At 45.4% G+C, this 16,095-nt stretch overlaps 1 protein-coding gene across 8 annotated transcripts in view; it reads left to right on the forward strand.

The window, feature by feature from the left end:
• The window catches only part of NPHP4 (nephrocystin 4), a 137,500-nt gene that overhangs the window by 32,723 nt on the left and 88,682 nt on the right, over positions 1 to 16,095 (forward strand). For all 8 annotated transcript variants that reach the window (XR_003794454.1, XR_003794455.1, XM_029228734.1 and 5 more), the window contains 3 exons: positions 10,851 to 10,987; positions 13,133 to 13,314; positions 14,020 to 14,146. Coding sequence is in view for 6 of the 8 variants with exons in the window: in XM_029228734.1 (XP_029084567.1) it covers positions 10,851 to 10,987; positions 13,133 to 13,314; positions 14,020 to 14,146 (446 nt within the window). In the remaining 2 variants the exon portion in view is untranslated. The remainder of the gene's footprint in view (positions 1 to 10,850; positions 10,988 to 13,132; positions 13,315 to 14,019; positions 14,147 to 16,095) is intronic.

A 16,095-nucleotide genomic window follows, 5' to 3' on the forward strand; every position in this document is an offset into this window, starting at 1 on the left:
GGCATCTTTCCCAGATGAAAGTAAGTGAGGGCCAACCTCACAGTCTAACCACGGTCCTCACGGGCACTGGGAGGTGTTTCAGAGCTGGTGTGGACCGGCTCAAGCTCATTTCCACTCCTGCCTAAATCGTTCCTAAATTTCGCTTGCATTCTGTTGCCTCTGTTGCAGTGTTCTCTCTATCTTGTGAGGTGCATTCTGGCGAACGAAATACCCTCGGCAGGAGAGCCATGTCCCCGGGAGGCTGGGGTCCGCGGGTGGGGGTACGTGGTTAGGGCCTAGCGGGGAGCTCCTTGGGCATCGCGGGTGTTTCCAAGCACTTCCCTGAAGGGTGTCGCTAGGGAGGGGTTCTAGCGGTCCCCATTTTCTCTGCAGTGCATTCAGGGGAGTCTCAGAAGAAGATGGATCGTTGTGCAGTAGGGTTTGTCTTCCCACGGGAGCACTGCTGTTGCTGGGAGTTGCAGCCCTGTCCAGAGACTTGGCAACAGATTGGTGAAAGCTTGACCCAGTTACAGAGCACGAGGGTCAGCAGTCCCCACCACCGGGAGGTCAGCTCTGCTGAGGCCCCTTGTGTTTGTCCTGGCTGCTGACGCTGGTCGGTTGAATGACTGAATGACAATGTCAGATGGCAAAGCTGTGCTTTGTGGGCGCTGCTGGAATGTTGAGGAAGAGCCCTGAGGCCGGCGGTGGTGCGCCTGCTCTGATTCTGGCCCCGTGTGATGGCTCCAAGCCTCCACTGTGGCCGGTCTCCTCTGTAACATGGGGACATTATGAGGACCTGCCCAGAGAGGGAAACAGGGAGGGTCCAGCGAGCGTGAGCTGCTGTTCTTCGGTCAGGCAAGTTCTGCCTTGAGTTGAGCCAGAAGGCACCTCCAACGTGGCCACCCTGTGGCTGCCGCAGGACATCTGGGAGGTCGGATCTGTCTCCTGTGGGAGGGCCCTTCAGGGCTGTTCTTTCTTCACTCGTGGCTTCTGGAAGCTTGCGGAGCGGGTCCCCGGCCAAGCCAGGCTTGGAACTGGGCACCTTGCGTTGGGAAAGGCGTTGGTTCTGGGTTTTCCTTCTGTTCCTGTGGCAGCCTGCAGACGGGGGTCTGGCTGGTGGCTGTTCTCTCTGTTCCAGTGCTTGTTGACCGTGGAGTGACCTCTGGCTTGGGGGCCAGGCAGACCCTCTGCGGGAGCAGCCCCGGGGGGAGGACACTCATTTCCCACTCACGCTTCTCTGGAAGCAGGACTTGACGTGGGGGGAAGGTGAGCAGTAACATGTAGGGGTGTCCCTTTGGGGTCGGGTGATTTTGCTGCTCAGCATGGGACTGCTGGGGAGAGGGTGCTGGGTGCAGCCCGTGTGTCCTTCCCTGTGTGTTCCGTGGGCGCCCCCAGGCTGCTCTCTGCCCCAGAGATGAGAGAATGGGGTGTCCGGGGGGTCCCGGCTCCCTGGGCTGAGTGATGGGAGCCCAGGTGGGGGGCAGGGTGAGAGGGTCCCGACAGCGTCAAGGCCGAGAGTGTGTGTGTGGGTCCTGAGTGTGGGGTGGGGGGAGGTAAGGGGGTCTCACCAGGAGTACAGGGATCTCAGGGGCTGCGGCTACCTCCCTCTGGTGGAGGGGCGTGGCCACCTTACCTGGACCCCCCCCCCCCCCCCCCCAGCCCCGTGACTACGCACAGAGCCCTGGACCACTTGAGTCTGAACACCCGTTTTGGCCAAGAGTTTAACTGTGATCAAGAGGAGGGGGATTGTTTGGTAACCAGCAAACGAGCCTGTCCGTGCTTTAAAGCAGCGAGCCGGGCCATGCAGCTCAGGGTCACGGAAAAAGGCAGTGGTCTTGTGTTAAAAATGCTGAAATCACTGGAGGAGGATTGCAGACACATGAATTAACTTGCAGAATGCAAATAATATGGAGTCTGCAAAATAAGGGAGTGACAAGCATCGTTCACGCGTCCCTCCCACTTCCCTCTGCTCCGTCTCTGCACACTCACCTCCTGCTCTGAGTCCCGCCAGCATCGCTCCCTGAAATCCTGCAGGGACAATCTGTACCTCCTCCTGTCAGCGGAGGCCCTGGGTTCCTGCGCCTTGCTGCAGGAGGTGGACCCTTCGCCCTGCCCTCCACCCCGCCCCCCCCCCACTGCCGGCCCCGACGGAGGCTCCCAGTTCAGGATGTGCTTCGGACACTCGCTTGACCATTTCATGAAAGGTTGCAGTTTATATATTTCTGCACTTAAAAAAAATCGTGGTAAAATAGACGTGTCATAAAATGTACTCTTCTAACTGTTTTTCAACGTGCAGTCCAGTAGCGTTAAGAACGTTCACATCCTTGAGCAACCCTCCCTCTCCAGAACGTTTTCCTCCTGCAGAACAAGACTCCACACCCATGAAGCACCAGCTCCCCACCCGCCGCCCCCCAGCCCCTGGCAGCCTCCATTCTCCTTTCCATCTCAGAATTTGACTAATTTAAGTACCTCATATAAATGGAATTATCCAGAACTTGTCTTTTTGTGACTGGCTTATCTCACGCAGCATAATGTCTACAGCGTTCATCCACGTTGTAACATGTGGTAGAATTTCCTTCCTTTTTTAAGGTTGAATGATATTCTGTTGTGTGGATGGACCCCATTTTGTATGTTGGTCCATCTGTGGATGGATACTGGGTTGTTTCCACTTTTTGGCTACTGTGAATAATGATACCTGCACTTTTAATTGGGTCTGATTCATCAACTGACCTGCTTTAAACAATTAAAAAATGATGAAAGGAATACATAAACTTTTTCAGAAGTATCAATCAAACCTAGCGCATATTTGTGATAGGGAAGGTATAGAAAGCCACAAAGAGGGAAATAAAATAATCTGTGATTACTGCCTACAGATATACATGCATAGGCCACCATCAAAAAGTCTATAAATAATAAATGCTGGAGAGGGTGTGCAGAAAAGGGAACCCTCCTACACTGTTGGTGGGAATGTAAATTGATACAGCCACTGTGGAGGACAGTATGGAGGTTCCTTAAAAAACTAAAAATAGAGTTACCATATGATCCAGCAATCCCACGACTGGGCATATATCCAGAAAAGATGGAAACTCTATTTCGAAAAGATACATGCACCCCAATGTTCATAGCAGCACTATTTACAATAGCCAAGACATGGAAGCAACCTAAATGTTCATTGACAGGGGAGTGGATAAAGCAGATGTGGCACATATATACAATGGAATATTACTCAGCCATAGAAAAGAATGAAATAATGTCATGTGCAGCAACATGGATGGACCTAGACATTATTATACTAAGTGAGGTCAGAGAAAGACAAATATCATATGATATCACTTATCTGTGGAATCTGAAAAAATATACAAAGGAACTTATTTGCAAAACAGAAATAGACTCACAGACTTTGAATACAAACTTATGGTTATGAAAGGGCAAAGCGGGGGAGGGATACATTGGGAATTTGGGATTGACGTATACACACTACTATATATAAAATAAACAACAAGGACCTACTGTATAGCACAGGGAACTATATTCAGTATCTTGTAATTATCTATAATGGAAAAGAATCTGAAAAAGAAAGATATATATATATCTGAGTCACTTTGCTGTACACCTGAAACATTATATATCAGTCATACTAAAATAAAAAAAAAGAAAAACAAGAACAGAGCAATTACTCCAAAAAATGATATACATGTATACATGTAAATGCGTATATTTTAAATAAAATTGTCATCAAATGGACTAATAATACACAGGTTTTTTTTTTTTTTTTTTTTTTTTTGCGGTACGCGTGCCTCTCACCGCTGTGACCTCTCCCGTTGCGGAGCACAGGCTCTGGATGCGCAGGCTCAGTGGCCATGGCTCACGGGCCCAGCCGCTCTGCGGCATGTGGGATCCTCCCAGACCGGGTCACGAACCCGTGTCCCCTGCATCGGCAGGCAGACTCTAAACCACTGCACCACCAGGGAAGCCCATAATACACAGTTTTATATGTTGTTTTTTTCACGTACAGTATCATGATTACATTTTGATTATTAAATAATCTTAGAGAATATGATTTGTTTCTCATTTTATCTGAATGAGCCATAGATTATTTAAATTCTTCTATTATTGAACATCTGGTGGTTTCTTATTTTTGACTCTGTTATAATGTTCTAATGAGTATTCCTGCAAATAAAGTTTGCTTCCATTTTGATATATTGCTAAATAGATTCAAAAGTTGCATTACTGGGGCAGAAGGTGGATATGGACATTTTTAAGGCTCTTGACACACAAAGTTAGAGAAAATTGCCTCTTAGCTGTACTGATTTATAACCTTTCAGCAAGGTAGAGTGTTCCTTTCACCACAGTTTCATCAGCATTGAGTCTTTTTTTTTAAACATCTTTATTGGAGTATAATTGCTTTACAATGTTGTGTTAGTTTCTGCTGTATAGCAAAGTGAATCAGCTATATGCATACGTATATCCCCATATCCCCTCCCGCTTGCGTCTCCCTTCCACCTTCTCTAACCCACCCCTCTAGGTAGTCGCAAAGCACAGAGCTGATCTCCCTGTGCTATGTGGCTGCTTCCCACTAGCTATCTGTTTTACATTTGGTAGTGTATGTATGTCAGTGTTACTCTCTTACTTCGTCTCAGCTTACCCTTCCCCCTCCCCACGTCCTCAAGTCCATTCTCTACGTCTATGTCTTTTTTCCTGTCCTGCCCCTATCTTCATCAGAACCATTTTTTTTTTTAGATTCCATATATATATGTTAGCATATGGTATTTGTTTTTCTCTTTCTGACTTACTTCACTCTGTATGACGGTCTCTAGGTCCATCCACCTCACTATAAATAACTCAGTTTCTTTTTTTTTATGGCTGAGTAATATTCCACTGTATATATGTGCCACATCTTCTTTATCCATTCATCTGTCGATGGACACTTAGGTTGCTTCCACACTCTGGCTATTGTAAATAGAGCTGCAGTGAACATTGTGATACATGACTCTTTTTGAATTATGGTTTTCTCAGGGTATATGCCCAGTAGTGGGATTGCTGGGTCGTATGGTAGTTCTATTTTTAGTTTTTTAAGGAACCTCCATAGTGTTCTCCATAGTGACTGTATCAATGTACATTCCCACCATCAGTGCAAGAGGGTTCCCTTTTCTCCACACCCTCTCTAGCATTTACTGTTTGTAGATTTTTTGATGATGGCCATTCTGATGGGTGTGAGGCGATACCTCATTGTAATTTTGATTTGCATTTCTCTAATGATTAGTGATGTTGAGCATCCCTTCATGTGTTTGTTGGCAATCTGTATGTCTTCTTTGGAGAAATGTCTATTTGGGTGTTCTGCCCATTTTTGGATTGGGTTGTTTGTTTTTTTGATATTGAGCTGCATGAGCTGCTTGTATATTTTGGAGATTAATCCTTTGTCAGTTGCTTCGTTTGCAAATATTTTCTCCAGTTCTGAGGGTTGTCTTTTCGTCTTTTTTATGGTTTTCTTTGCTGTGCAAAAGCTTTTAAGTTTCATTAGGTCCCATTTGTTTATTTTTGTTTTTATTTCCATTTCTCTAGGAGGTGGGTCAAAAAGGATATTGCTGTGATTTATGTCATAGAGTGTTCTGCCTATGTTTTCCTCTGAGAGTTTTATAGTGTCTGGCCTTACATTTAGGTCTTTAATCCATTTTGAATTTATTTTTGTGTATGGTGTTAGGGAGTGTTCTAATTTCATTCTTTTACATGTAGGTGTCCAGTTTTCCCATCACCACTTATTGACGAGGCTGTCTTTTCTCCATTGTATACTCTTGCCTCCTTTGTCAAAGATAAGGTGACCATATGTGCGTGGGTTTATCTCTAGGCTTTCTGTCCTGTTCCATTGATCTATATTTCTGTTTCTGTGCCAGTACCACACTGTCTTGACTACTGTAGCTTTGTAATATAGTATGAAGTGCAGGAGCCTGATTACTCCAGCTCCATTTTTCTTTCTCAAGATTGCTTTGGCTATTTGGGGTCTCTTGTGTTTCTATACAAATTGTGAAACTTTTTGTTCTAGTTCTGTGAAAAATGCCATTGGTAGTTTGATAGGGATTGCATTGCATCTCTAGATTGCTTTGGGTAGTATAGTCATTTTCACAATGTTGATTCTTCCAATCTAAGAACATGGTATATCTCTCCATCTGTTTGTATCATCTTTAATTTCTTTCAACAGTGTCTTATAGTTTTTTGCATACAGGTCTTTTGTCTCCTTAGGTAGGTTTATTCCTAGGTATTTTATTCTTTTTGTTGCAATGGTAAATGGGAGTGTTTCCTTAATTTCTTTTTCAGATTTTTCTTCATTAGTGTATAGGAATGCAAGGGATTTCTGTGTATTAATTTTGTATCCTGCTACTCTACCAGATTCATTGATTAGCTCAAGTAGTTTTCTGGTGGCACCTTTAGGATTTTCTATGTATAGTATCATGTCATCTGCAAACAGTGACAGTTTTACTTCTTTTCCGATTTGGATCCCTTTTATTTCTTTTTCTCCTCTGTCTGCTGTGGCTAAAACTTCCAAAACTATGTTGAATAATAGTGGTGAGGGTGGCCAACCTTGTCTTGTTCCTGATCTTAGAGGAAATGGTTTCAGTTTTTCACCATTGAAAACCATGTTAGCTGTGGGTTTGTCATATATGGGCTTTATTATGTTGAGGTAGGTTCCCTCTATGCCCACTTTCTGGAGAGTTTTTAATCATAAATCGGTGTTGAATTTTGTCAAAAGCTTTTTCTGCATCTATTGAGATTATCATATGGTTTTTATCCTTCAATTTGTTAATATGGTGTATCACATTCAATGATTTGCATATATTGAACAATCCTTGCATCCCTGGGGTAAACCCCACTTGACCGTGGTGTATGATCCTGTAATGTGCTGTTGGATTCTGTTTCCTAGTATTTTGTTGAGGATTTTTGCATCTCTGTTCATCAGTCATATTGGCCTGTAGTTTTCTTTTTTTGTGACATCTTTGTCTGGTTTTGCTATCAGGGTGATGGTGGCCTCTTAGAATGAGTTTAGGAGTGTTCCTCCCCCTGCTATATTTTGGAAGAGTTTGAGAAGGATGGGTGTTAGCTCTTCTCTAAATGTTTGATAGAATTTGCCTGTGCAGCCATCTGGTCCTGGGCTTTTGTTTGTTGGAAGATTTTTAATCACAGTTTCAATTTCATTACTTGTGATTGGTCTGTTCATATTTTCTATTATTTCCTGGTTCAGTCTTGGCAGGTTGTGCGTTTCTAAGAATTTGTCCATTTCTTCCAGGTTGTCCATTTTATTGGCATAGAGTTGCTTGTAGTAATCTCTCATGATCCTTTGTATTTCTGCTGTGTCAGTTGTTACTTCTCCTTTTTCATTCCTAATTCTGTTGATTTGAGTCTCCTCCCTTTTTTTCTTGATGAGTCTGGCTAATGGTTTATCAATTTTGTTTATCTTCTCAAAGAACCAGTGTTTAGTTTTATTGATCTTTGCTATTGTTTCCTTCATTTCTTTTTCATTTATTTCTGATCTGATCTTTATGATTTCTTTCCTTCTGCTAACTTTGGGGTTTTTCTGTTCTTCTTTCCCTAATTGCTTTAGGTGTAAGGTTAGGCTGTTTATTTGAGATTTTTCTTGTTTCCTGAGGTAGGATTGTATTGCTATAAACTTCCCTCTTGAACTGCTTTTGCTGCATCCCACAGGTTTTGGGTCATCATGTTTTCATTGTCATTTGTTTCTAGGTATTTTTTGATTTTCTCTTTGATTTCTTCAGTGATCTCTTGGTTATTTAGTAGCGTATTGTTTAGCCTCCATGTGTTTGTATTTTTTACATTTTTTTCCCTGCGATTGATATCTAGTCTCATAGCGTTGTGGTCAGAAAAGATACTTGATACAATTTCAATTTTCTTAAATTTACCAAGGCTTGATTTGTGACCCAAGATATGGTCTATCCTGGAGAATGTTCCATGAATACTTGAGAAGAAAGTGTATTCTGTTGTTTTTAGATGGAATGTCCTATAAATATCAATTAAGTCCATCTCGTTTAATGTGTCATTTAAAGCTTGTGTTTTCTTATTAATTTCATTTTGGATCATCTGTCCATTGGTGAAAGTGGGGTGTTAAAGTCCCCTACTATGATTGTGTTACTGTCGATTTTGCCTTTTATGTCTGTTAGCATTTGCCTTATGTATTGATGTGCTCCTATGTTGGGTGCATAAATATTTACAATTGTTATATCTTCTTCTTGGATGGATCCCTTGATCATTATGTAGTGTCCTTCTTTGTCTCTTCTAATAGTCTTTATTTTAAAGTCTGTTTTGTCTGATATGAGACTTGCTACTCCAGCTTTCTTTTGGTTTCCCTTTGAATGGAATATCTTTTTCCATCCCCTCACTTTCAGTCTGTATGTGTCCCTAGGTCTGAAGTGGGTCTCTTGTAGACAGCATATGTATGGGTCTTGTTTTTGTATCCATTCAGCAAGCCTGTATCTTTTGGTGGGAGCATTTAATCCATTTACATTTAAGGTAATTATCAATATGTATGTTCCTATTACCATTATCTTAATTGGTTTGGGCTTGTTTTTGTTGGTCCTTTTCTTCTCTTGTGTTTCCCACTTAGAGAAGTTCCTTTAGCATTTGTTGTAGAGCTGGTTTGGTGGTGCTGAATTCTCTGTTTTTGCTTGTCTGTAAAGCTTTTGATTTCTCTGTTGAATCTGAATGAGATCCTTGCTAGGTATTCTTGATTGTAGGTTCTTTCCTTTCATCACTTTAAATATATCATGCCACTCCCTTCTGGCTTGCAGAGTTTCTGCTGAGAAATCAGCTGTTAACCTTATGGGAGTTCCCTTGTATGTTATTTGTTGTTTTTCTGTTGTTGCTTTTAATAATTTTCCTTTGTCTTTAATTTTTTTCAGTTTAATTACTGTGTGTCTTGGCGTGTTTCTCTCAGTTTATCCTGTATAGGATTCTCTGTTTTTCCTGGACTTGATTGACTACTTCCTTTCTCATGTTAGGGAAGTTTTCCGTTATAATCTCTTGAAATATTTTCTCAGAACCTTTCTTTTTCTCTTCTTCTTTTGGGACCCCTATAATTCAAATGTTGATGCATTTAATGTTGTCCCAGAGGTCTCTGAGACTGTCCTCAATTCTTTTCATTCTTTTCTCTTTATTCTGCTCCGTGGCAGTAATTTGCACCATTTTATCTTCCCGCTCACGTATCCATTCTTCTGCCTCAGTTAGTCTGCTATTGATTCCTTCTAGAGTATTTTTAATTTCAGTAATTGTGTTGTTCATCACTGTTTGCTTACTCTTTAGTTCTTCTAGATCCTTGTTAAATGTTTCATATATTTTCTCCATTCTGTTTCTGAGATTTTGGGTCGTCTTTACTATCACTACTGTGAATTCTTTTTCAGGTAGGTTGCCTATTTCGTCTTCATTTATTTGGTCGTCTAGGTTTTAGCCTTGCTCCTTCGTCTGTAACATATTGTTTTTGTCGTTTTATTTATTTTCTTTCCTTTTTTGATGGGTCGGGCTGTATTCCTGTCTTACTGGTTGTTTGGCCTGAGACGTCCAGCACTGGAGTTTGCAGGCGGTTGAATAGAGCCGGGTCTTGGTGCTGAGATGAGGACCTCCGTGAGGCCTCACTCCAACTGATATTCCCTGGGGTCTGAGGTTCTCTGTTAGTCCATCGGTTTTGGACTTGTAGCTCCCACTACAGGAGCTTGGGCCCGACCTCCGGCCTGGGAACCAAGATCCTGCAAGCTTCACGGCATGGTAAAAAAAAAAGAAAGAAAGAAAGAAAAAAGGAGCAGTACAATATCAAAGAATAAAATACAAAATAAAGTTAGAAAGATAAAAAATATATTAGGAAAAATAAAACTGTAATTGAAACAACTGGTCACTAGGGGTTCCTCCTGTCCCCTAGGTGTCTGTGGTCCCTCACCAGTGCCTGGTAGGTGCCCTAGTTGTGAGGAGACTCGAATTCACATCCTCCTAGTACGGCACCTTGACTCCACCCCTCAGCATTGAGTCTTACGTCAATTTTTTTTAAAGCTTAGAATTGGCTTTCAAAATCGAAGACCTTGCATGTAAATATTTAAATAACCCTAAACATTTAGGAAGAGACAGACAGGACCAGAACCAGAACGATGACACTGATGGGGACGTAAGGGACAGACCCCTGGGGGTGTGTTTGCTGGGGAGCAACTGGCTTTGCCTTCTTCCTCCTGTGTCACCTTTGCTCCAGAGCCCATGGAGAATCCTCTCCAAATGGACGTGATGCTCCCCTCTCGTGGCTGCGGCCGGGCTTCCATGTACCTGCTTGGTGCGGGTGCTGGGCTGGATGCAGCGGCCGCCGCCCCCTTCTGTCCTTATGGAGCTCACGGTCCAGGGGTGCTTCTTGATCGGGGTGGGACTTCCCTCATGGTGCCAGCCCAGCCCGAGTTTCTGCTCGTTGCTGTGCCATGCTCACGCCTATGCCTGCGTGTTTCCACATGGTTCAGGGTAAACCGAATGAAACGAGAAATGACATGGTGGGCTGTGCTCTTGCTGGATCGGAAGTCATGATAAAGGGAAGCCGAGTGCAGGGGACAGATGTCACTCTGCCTCAGGCTGTCTGTGTGCCCTGGATGGCCGGATTAGGGGATTTGTTCCTGGAGATGCTTTCTGGTAGAATTTGGACCGAAAATGAAATTTGTGCTTGTTTGATCTGTTTGGTGTCTGGACTTGGACTGAGGTGGGCTCTGGCTGTGAGTCCTCTCTGAGCGATGCCCATGCCGCCTTCTCTGTGCTTGGCCTGCGGCCTGGACCTCCCGTGGGTGAGAGGATCCTCCGGTGGTTTTGTTTCTGCGGGTCATCCCTCTGAGCCTCTCGTTGTGCAGGGGACACGCTCCGGAAGCCTCGCCTTCAGAAGTCTCTCACGTGGTACCTGGACGATTTGTTCTTCACGATGTATCCCTCCCTGGAGAAGTTTGAGGAGGAGCTTCTGGAACTTGTGATCAGCGATCACTTCCGGGAGGTACAGTCTTGGGTCGGGGAAGTTAGTCTGAACGGTGCAGGTGGAAATGGCTGGCGGAGCTGGAGAGCTCCCGGCCTCTCAAGCCCCCAGGTGGGTGGTCCAGCCCCTGGTGACACCTGTGGTCCTGTCTTTCGTCTCTTTGTGGCTGAAGAGGGACAGTAGCCCATTGTCTTTATTTTTTTAAATTTTTAAAAATTTTTTATTCTTTGGCTGAGTCACGTGGCTTGTGGAATGCGGGATCTTAGTTCCCCGACCAGGGATCAAACTCAGGCCCCCTGCATTGGAAGAGCGGAGTCTTAACCACCGGACCGCCAGGGAAGTCCCACGAGCCCATTGTCTTAACTTTGATATTGACGAGGGTGCTGTTATCCTGAGACATTAATTAGCATTCACTTCGATGTAACTTAATCAGTCCTCATTTAAAAGTAGATTAAATCACCAAATGAGCATAGGAAAACCTGTAAAATAATCCACATTTACAAGGGACATTTTGAGGATGTTTCCAAGGAGACGACTAGGGATCTCAACCACTTTGCCCCATCGAAGCAGTTTACTGTGAGCGGTGCTCCCCCTAACACTGCTCAGTTTTGCCTGTGTGACGCTGTCCTGCAGACTCCGCACCGTGATGCCTCGTCCCCACTGTGGACCTTTGAACACATGGCCCACTTCCGTGCATGTTCTTCGTCTGGATCTGTGCACGACCCCTCTCAGGTTTCATGTCTCAGTGCAGACCTGTTGCCCTGAGGGGCCGCCCTGCCCAAGCTGCAGGCAGCGTCCCCCTTCCTCCCCACCGGGCGCGCTCTCCGACGCATCATCCTGCTTCGTTTCTCTGGGTGCTTGGCCCTCTCGGAGAGCACCTGGTTTCCTTACTGTTTACAGGTGTCGGTCCCTCTCTGGAGTATTTGCACCAGGAGGACAGGGACTTGGTTTGCTTTACCACTGCACCTGATGTGCCTAAAGCAGTCGGCACATAGTAGGTCTTTAACGTGTATTTGTGAGAATGAGTGATGCAGTCAGTGGGTGCCCATCCTCGTATCTGTGAAGTTAGCAAATTATTGACACACACACACACACACACGAATGTGTGTACATGCACGAATAAGGTGGTCTTTTCTTTTGCTCTCTACCCGTTCTTGAAAATGTTGTACTACGTAATGTAGTCTCATGTGAAACAGAAACACGAAGCAGAGAAGAGGACTGAAATAGCATCATACATTTTCTTGGCATAGTTCCTGCTGTTTTCTTATTGCTCAGAAAAGATTGTCTAAGGGTAGAAAGATGTTTAAGAGCATTATTGTTGAATTTTATATATTCCCATAAAGATCACTTTATTATGTGTTTTTACTCTCTTTGTATTTTTGTTCCCATCCAACTGGCAGTTACTCGGTTATCACCTTCGTTTTATTTTCATTACTCAGAGACTAATGGGCTGAATTTACGTCTGTTCAGCATGATTAATGGGCAATGAAGAAAACTCGAAAATTCAGGGATCATTTTGCAACAATCACATAATTTAATAAACAATAATAGCCTGGAGGAATATCCTTGCTCATTTGTTAGGGCGCCTGTATGTTTTTTTTGTTAAGATGAAAACACTTTAATATCCAGGGATCACTTTGGGGCAGACTTATTGCCTAAATATGCCCACTCTTCCTGCGGCCCTGTCCGCCCCAAGTCTCAGGTGTCTGAGCTATGGGAGGGCAGAGGTGTTGAAGCTCGCTGTGTTCAGCCTTGGTCAGCACCTGCCCTTGACTCCGGGACCTCTCACTTCTTGGAGCCCACTTGGAGCTCACTTCCTCTCACTGTTGGAGGTGCTAGGGCCCCTTGTTGCTGGTTTGCTGCATCTTGAGAATTGTAGCTCAACCTTGGAAACCCGGAGCGAGAGTTAGCTGATTCAGGCATCTAAGGGATATATTGTTCTACAAGATGATGCTACGTGAGAAATCCCCGAAGTACCTAGAAAATGGCCTAAGGCCAGTCTGCTCTGATTGGATGGTGCTTCACTAAGCTCCGTCTGGTCTGGAATGTCTGAAACCTCTGTTCTAGTTTCTTCTCTCTGCTGGGGCTCTCTGCTGGGAGCTTTCCTGGCGAGCTCCCTCCCCCCTCTGCACCGACCTTATTCTGTGCCATGTGTGCTTTTCCCAGGCGGGCAGCCCGCTGGACAGCGGTGCCCTGGAGATCTTGGAGCGGCGCCTGTGCGTGGGTGTGCACAACGGGCTGGGCTTCGTGCAGAGGCCACAGGTGGTGGTGCTGGTGCCTGAGCTGGAGGTGGCCTTGACGCACTCTGCCAGCTCCAGCCGGAAAGTTGGAGCCTCTTCGAAGGCCAGGTATTTCCCCCGGGGTCCCAGGTCGCAGTCCGCGTGGAGTTAGGAGGTGCGGGTGGGCACCTGACCAGAGATCAGAGTGAAAGGCAGTTGTTCTTACACGCGAGGTGTGCACTCATCCACCTGGGTTCTTCCCCGGTGCCTTTGATTCCTCTTGCTTAGTCGTCCCCATCAGGAGCAGACCTCAGTGTTGTGAGGTTGGAAAGATCCTGGTTTTTGTGCCACGACGGGTTTTGGAGTTAGCATTACAGATGCTTCCAGCTATGGAGCCCTGGCATGCTTTCCTCCAGATGCGCCCTGTGATCCCTTTCTCACATGACACAGAACCAGAGGGCAGTAAGTTCTGCCGCTCTGTTCAGTCCTGTGCGTCTCAAATCACAATCAGAGACATCGCCTAGGGGTTCCATATGTGAAGCTGGACGGAAGCCGGCCTTGGAGGGGGCACCTCCCTGGAGACCTTCCGCCCTCCTGATACCACTGCTGGTGGTTTGGGAGAGTGTTGATTGCGGCACCTAAGAGAGGCTCTGGTTTGGGAAGTTACCTTGATGGCCAAACACCCAGAAGGGCTCAGTGCCATTGCTTGGGGGACTCACTGTACCAGACCGCAGCAGCAGCGCCCGGTGCCGCGGCACCCGAGCTGATGGCGGGTGGGGTGCCGGGCAGCAGGAGCACCGCCTGACACGCCCCCTCTGTGTGTTCTCGGCGCAGATCTGGAAACCACACTCTGGTCTTGAGAAGCCGCCTCCAGCTCCCTGAGATGGTCTGTCAGCCCGCGTTCACCATCGTCTTTCAGCTGGAGTACGTGTTTAACAGCCCTTCGGGAGCGGACGGCAACGTAAGAACCATCAGCTTGTTTCGCGTGCCGCCTGGCGACGGGCTCTACGCACGCAGGATAAGCATAGTCACCATTCATTTTTCTTCCGTTAAAAGCAGTGTGATTATTATTAACAATATGGATAACAAGCGTGCAATGTGATTCTAGAAAACACTTGTTCCAAGTGATAGCTTTGTTCTAATCATTTCCCATCTTTATGGTAATAGTACATACACTCTGCTGGCAGCTGGCATAAACAGTTCAGTAAACAGGCATCATGCATCATAACATCATTAATTCGTAATTATTGAATCAATAATTATTTTGAAAAAATGAGACCATTTTAATGCCTTTTTCAAATGATACTAAGTGTAGTAAAGCTTGAATCTGCACAAGAAATGAATGTTTTCTTAGAGTGGACTTTGTATGTGCCCACATCAGAACCAAGAGTAAGAATCTATAGGATTCAGTTGGAAGAAAGGTAACAAAGAGACATCATTTACATCATTGATGCAGATTTTTCGGAAAACCCAAGTCATGCTATTCTTAAGATTCAGATTTTTGTTTGAAAAAGCAAATATCAATTTAACAAGTAAATTAAAAATAAAAATAGGCCAACAAGACACCTTATGTGGTGGTCAGTCTGCCTGCATCACCGTGCAGCTGAGGCAAGAGCAGGGGGCTGGGAGCGGTCTTGGGGGGCCTTTGGAAGGAGAATGGGGTGTCGGCACAGCTGCTGTGTTAGTTCCTGATGTCCTCTGGTAGCAGTGAACTGACCTCTCTGATGTCTGTACCTCGTGTAATTCAGAGTCCTAATCAGGTGAGCAGACCCAGAGGCAGGTATTCTGAGTATAGCCGAACGAATGATGTCCGTTGTTCTTACAAAGTTCTTGTTCCCAGCTCTGCTTTTCTTTCTTTGTTACCAGAAATTTCAGCTAAAATGCAACTGTATGCAGATATGCTTGTCAGCCGGGGGCAGGCACTCCGGGCCTGGGGTGGAGCTTTACCGGGAGGGAGGGGCTTCTGGGGCTTCCCCATCCTGGGGGGAAGTTCGCCGGCTCAGGTGCAACATCCCTGGTGCTGCCACTGGGCGTGGGCAGGGGGTCGGTACAGAGGGAGCCCCTGAGGAGCAGAGGGCCTGGCTCTCCACTCATTTACATTTAGATTGTGTCCCCTCGAGAACGTTAATTACAATTCGCTTGTGATTATAAAGGCTGTGTCCTGAAACTTTATGTCTTACCCAACCCTTGATTGTTATTTTTTAACTCTTCACTGAAATGCTTATCCGCTGACAGGTGGATCCGCCACGCGCTGTTGCTTGTGGAGCTCTTGGAATGTGGCTTGAAATAGCTCATCAGTTCTTTTTGATGTGGAGGTTTATCTTAACATGGAATATTGGACTCCGTTTTACTGTCATCAAGTGTACTTTCTTCAGTGTAATCTGGAGAGGAAATGTTCCTGTGTCTGAAATGAATTTCCGCACAAATTACTTGCTGCATGGAACAGTGAGGATGGGCTAGGGGTGAAAGCCAAATCACGCATTCCCACCACAACCAGACTTAGACGTACAGGAGAAAACTAGCCTGAGGCTGTCGATATGGGCTCTCGCTCCTTCCCCGAGGAGTGTCCCAGGAGGGGACGCGGCCCACTGGGCCTCCTGCAAGGTCAGGGCTCGGCCTTGGAGGGACATGTCGCAGCTGGCATGCTCCTGCTTCCCTCTGCAGTCCATTATGGAGCGTGTCTTCGGGTGCATTCAGCCTGCAAATTCCTTTCTCCCTTTTCTTTCCTTTTAAAAAACTCTATGTGGTGGACATGCCAAGTGTAAACAAAAGCAGACCGGATAGTAAAATAAGCCCCAAGGAGCTTCAGCAGTTATCCACTTTGTGGACAGTCTTGTTTTGTCCATACCCTCTTGCACAACCCATTTTGGTTTATTTTGAAGCAAATTCCAGTCATAATCGCATCTGTTT

The sequence above is a fragment of the Monodon monoceros genome, unplaced genomic scaffold, assembly GCF_005190385.1.
Source record: "Monodon monoceros isolate NGI ecotype Baffin Bay Population unplaced genomic scaffold, NGI_Narwhal_1 Super_Scaffold_18, whole genome shotgun sequence".
Taxonomy (NCBI): domain Eukaryota; kingdom Metazoa; phylum Chordata; class Mammalia; order Artiodactyla; family Monodontidae; genus Monodon; species Monodon monoceros.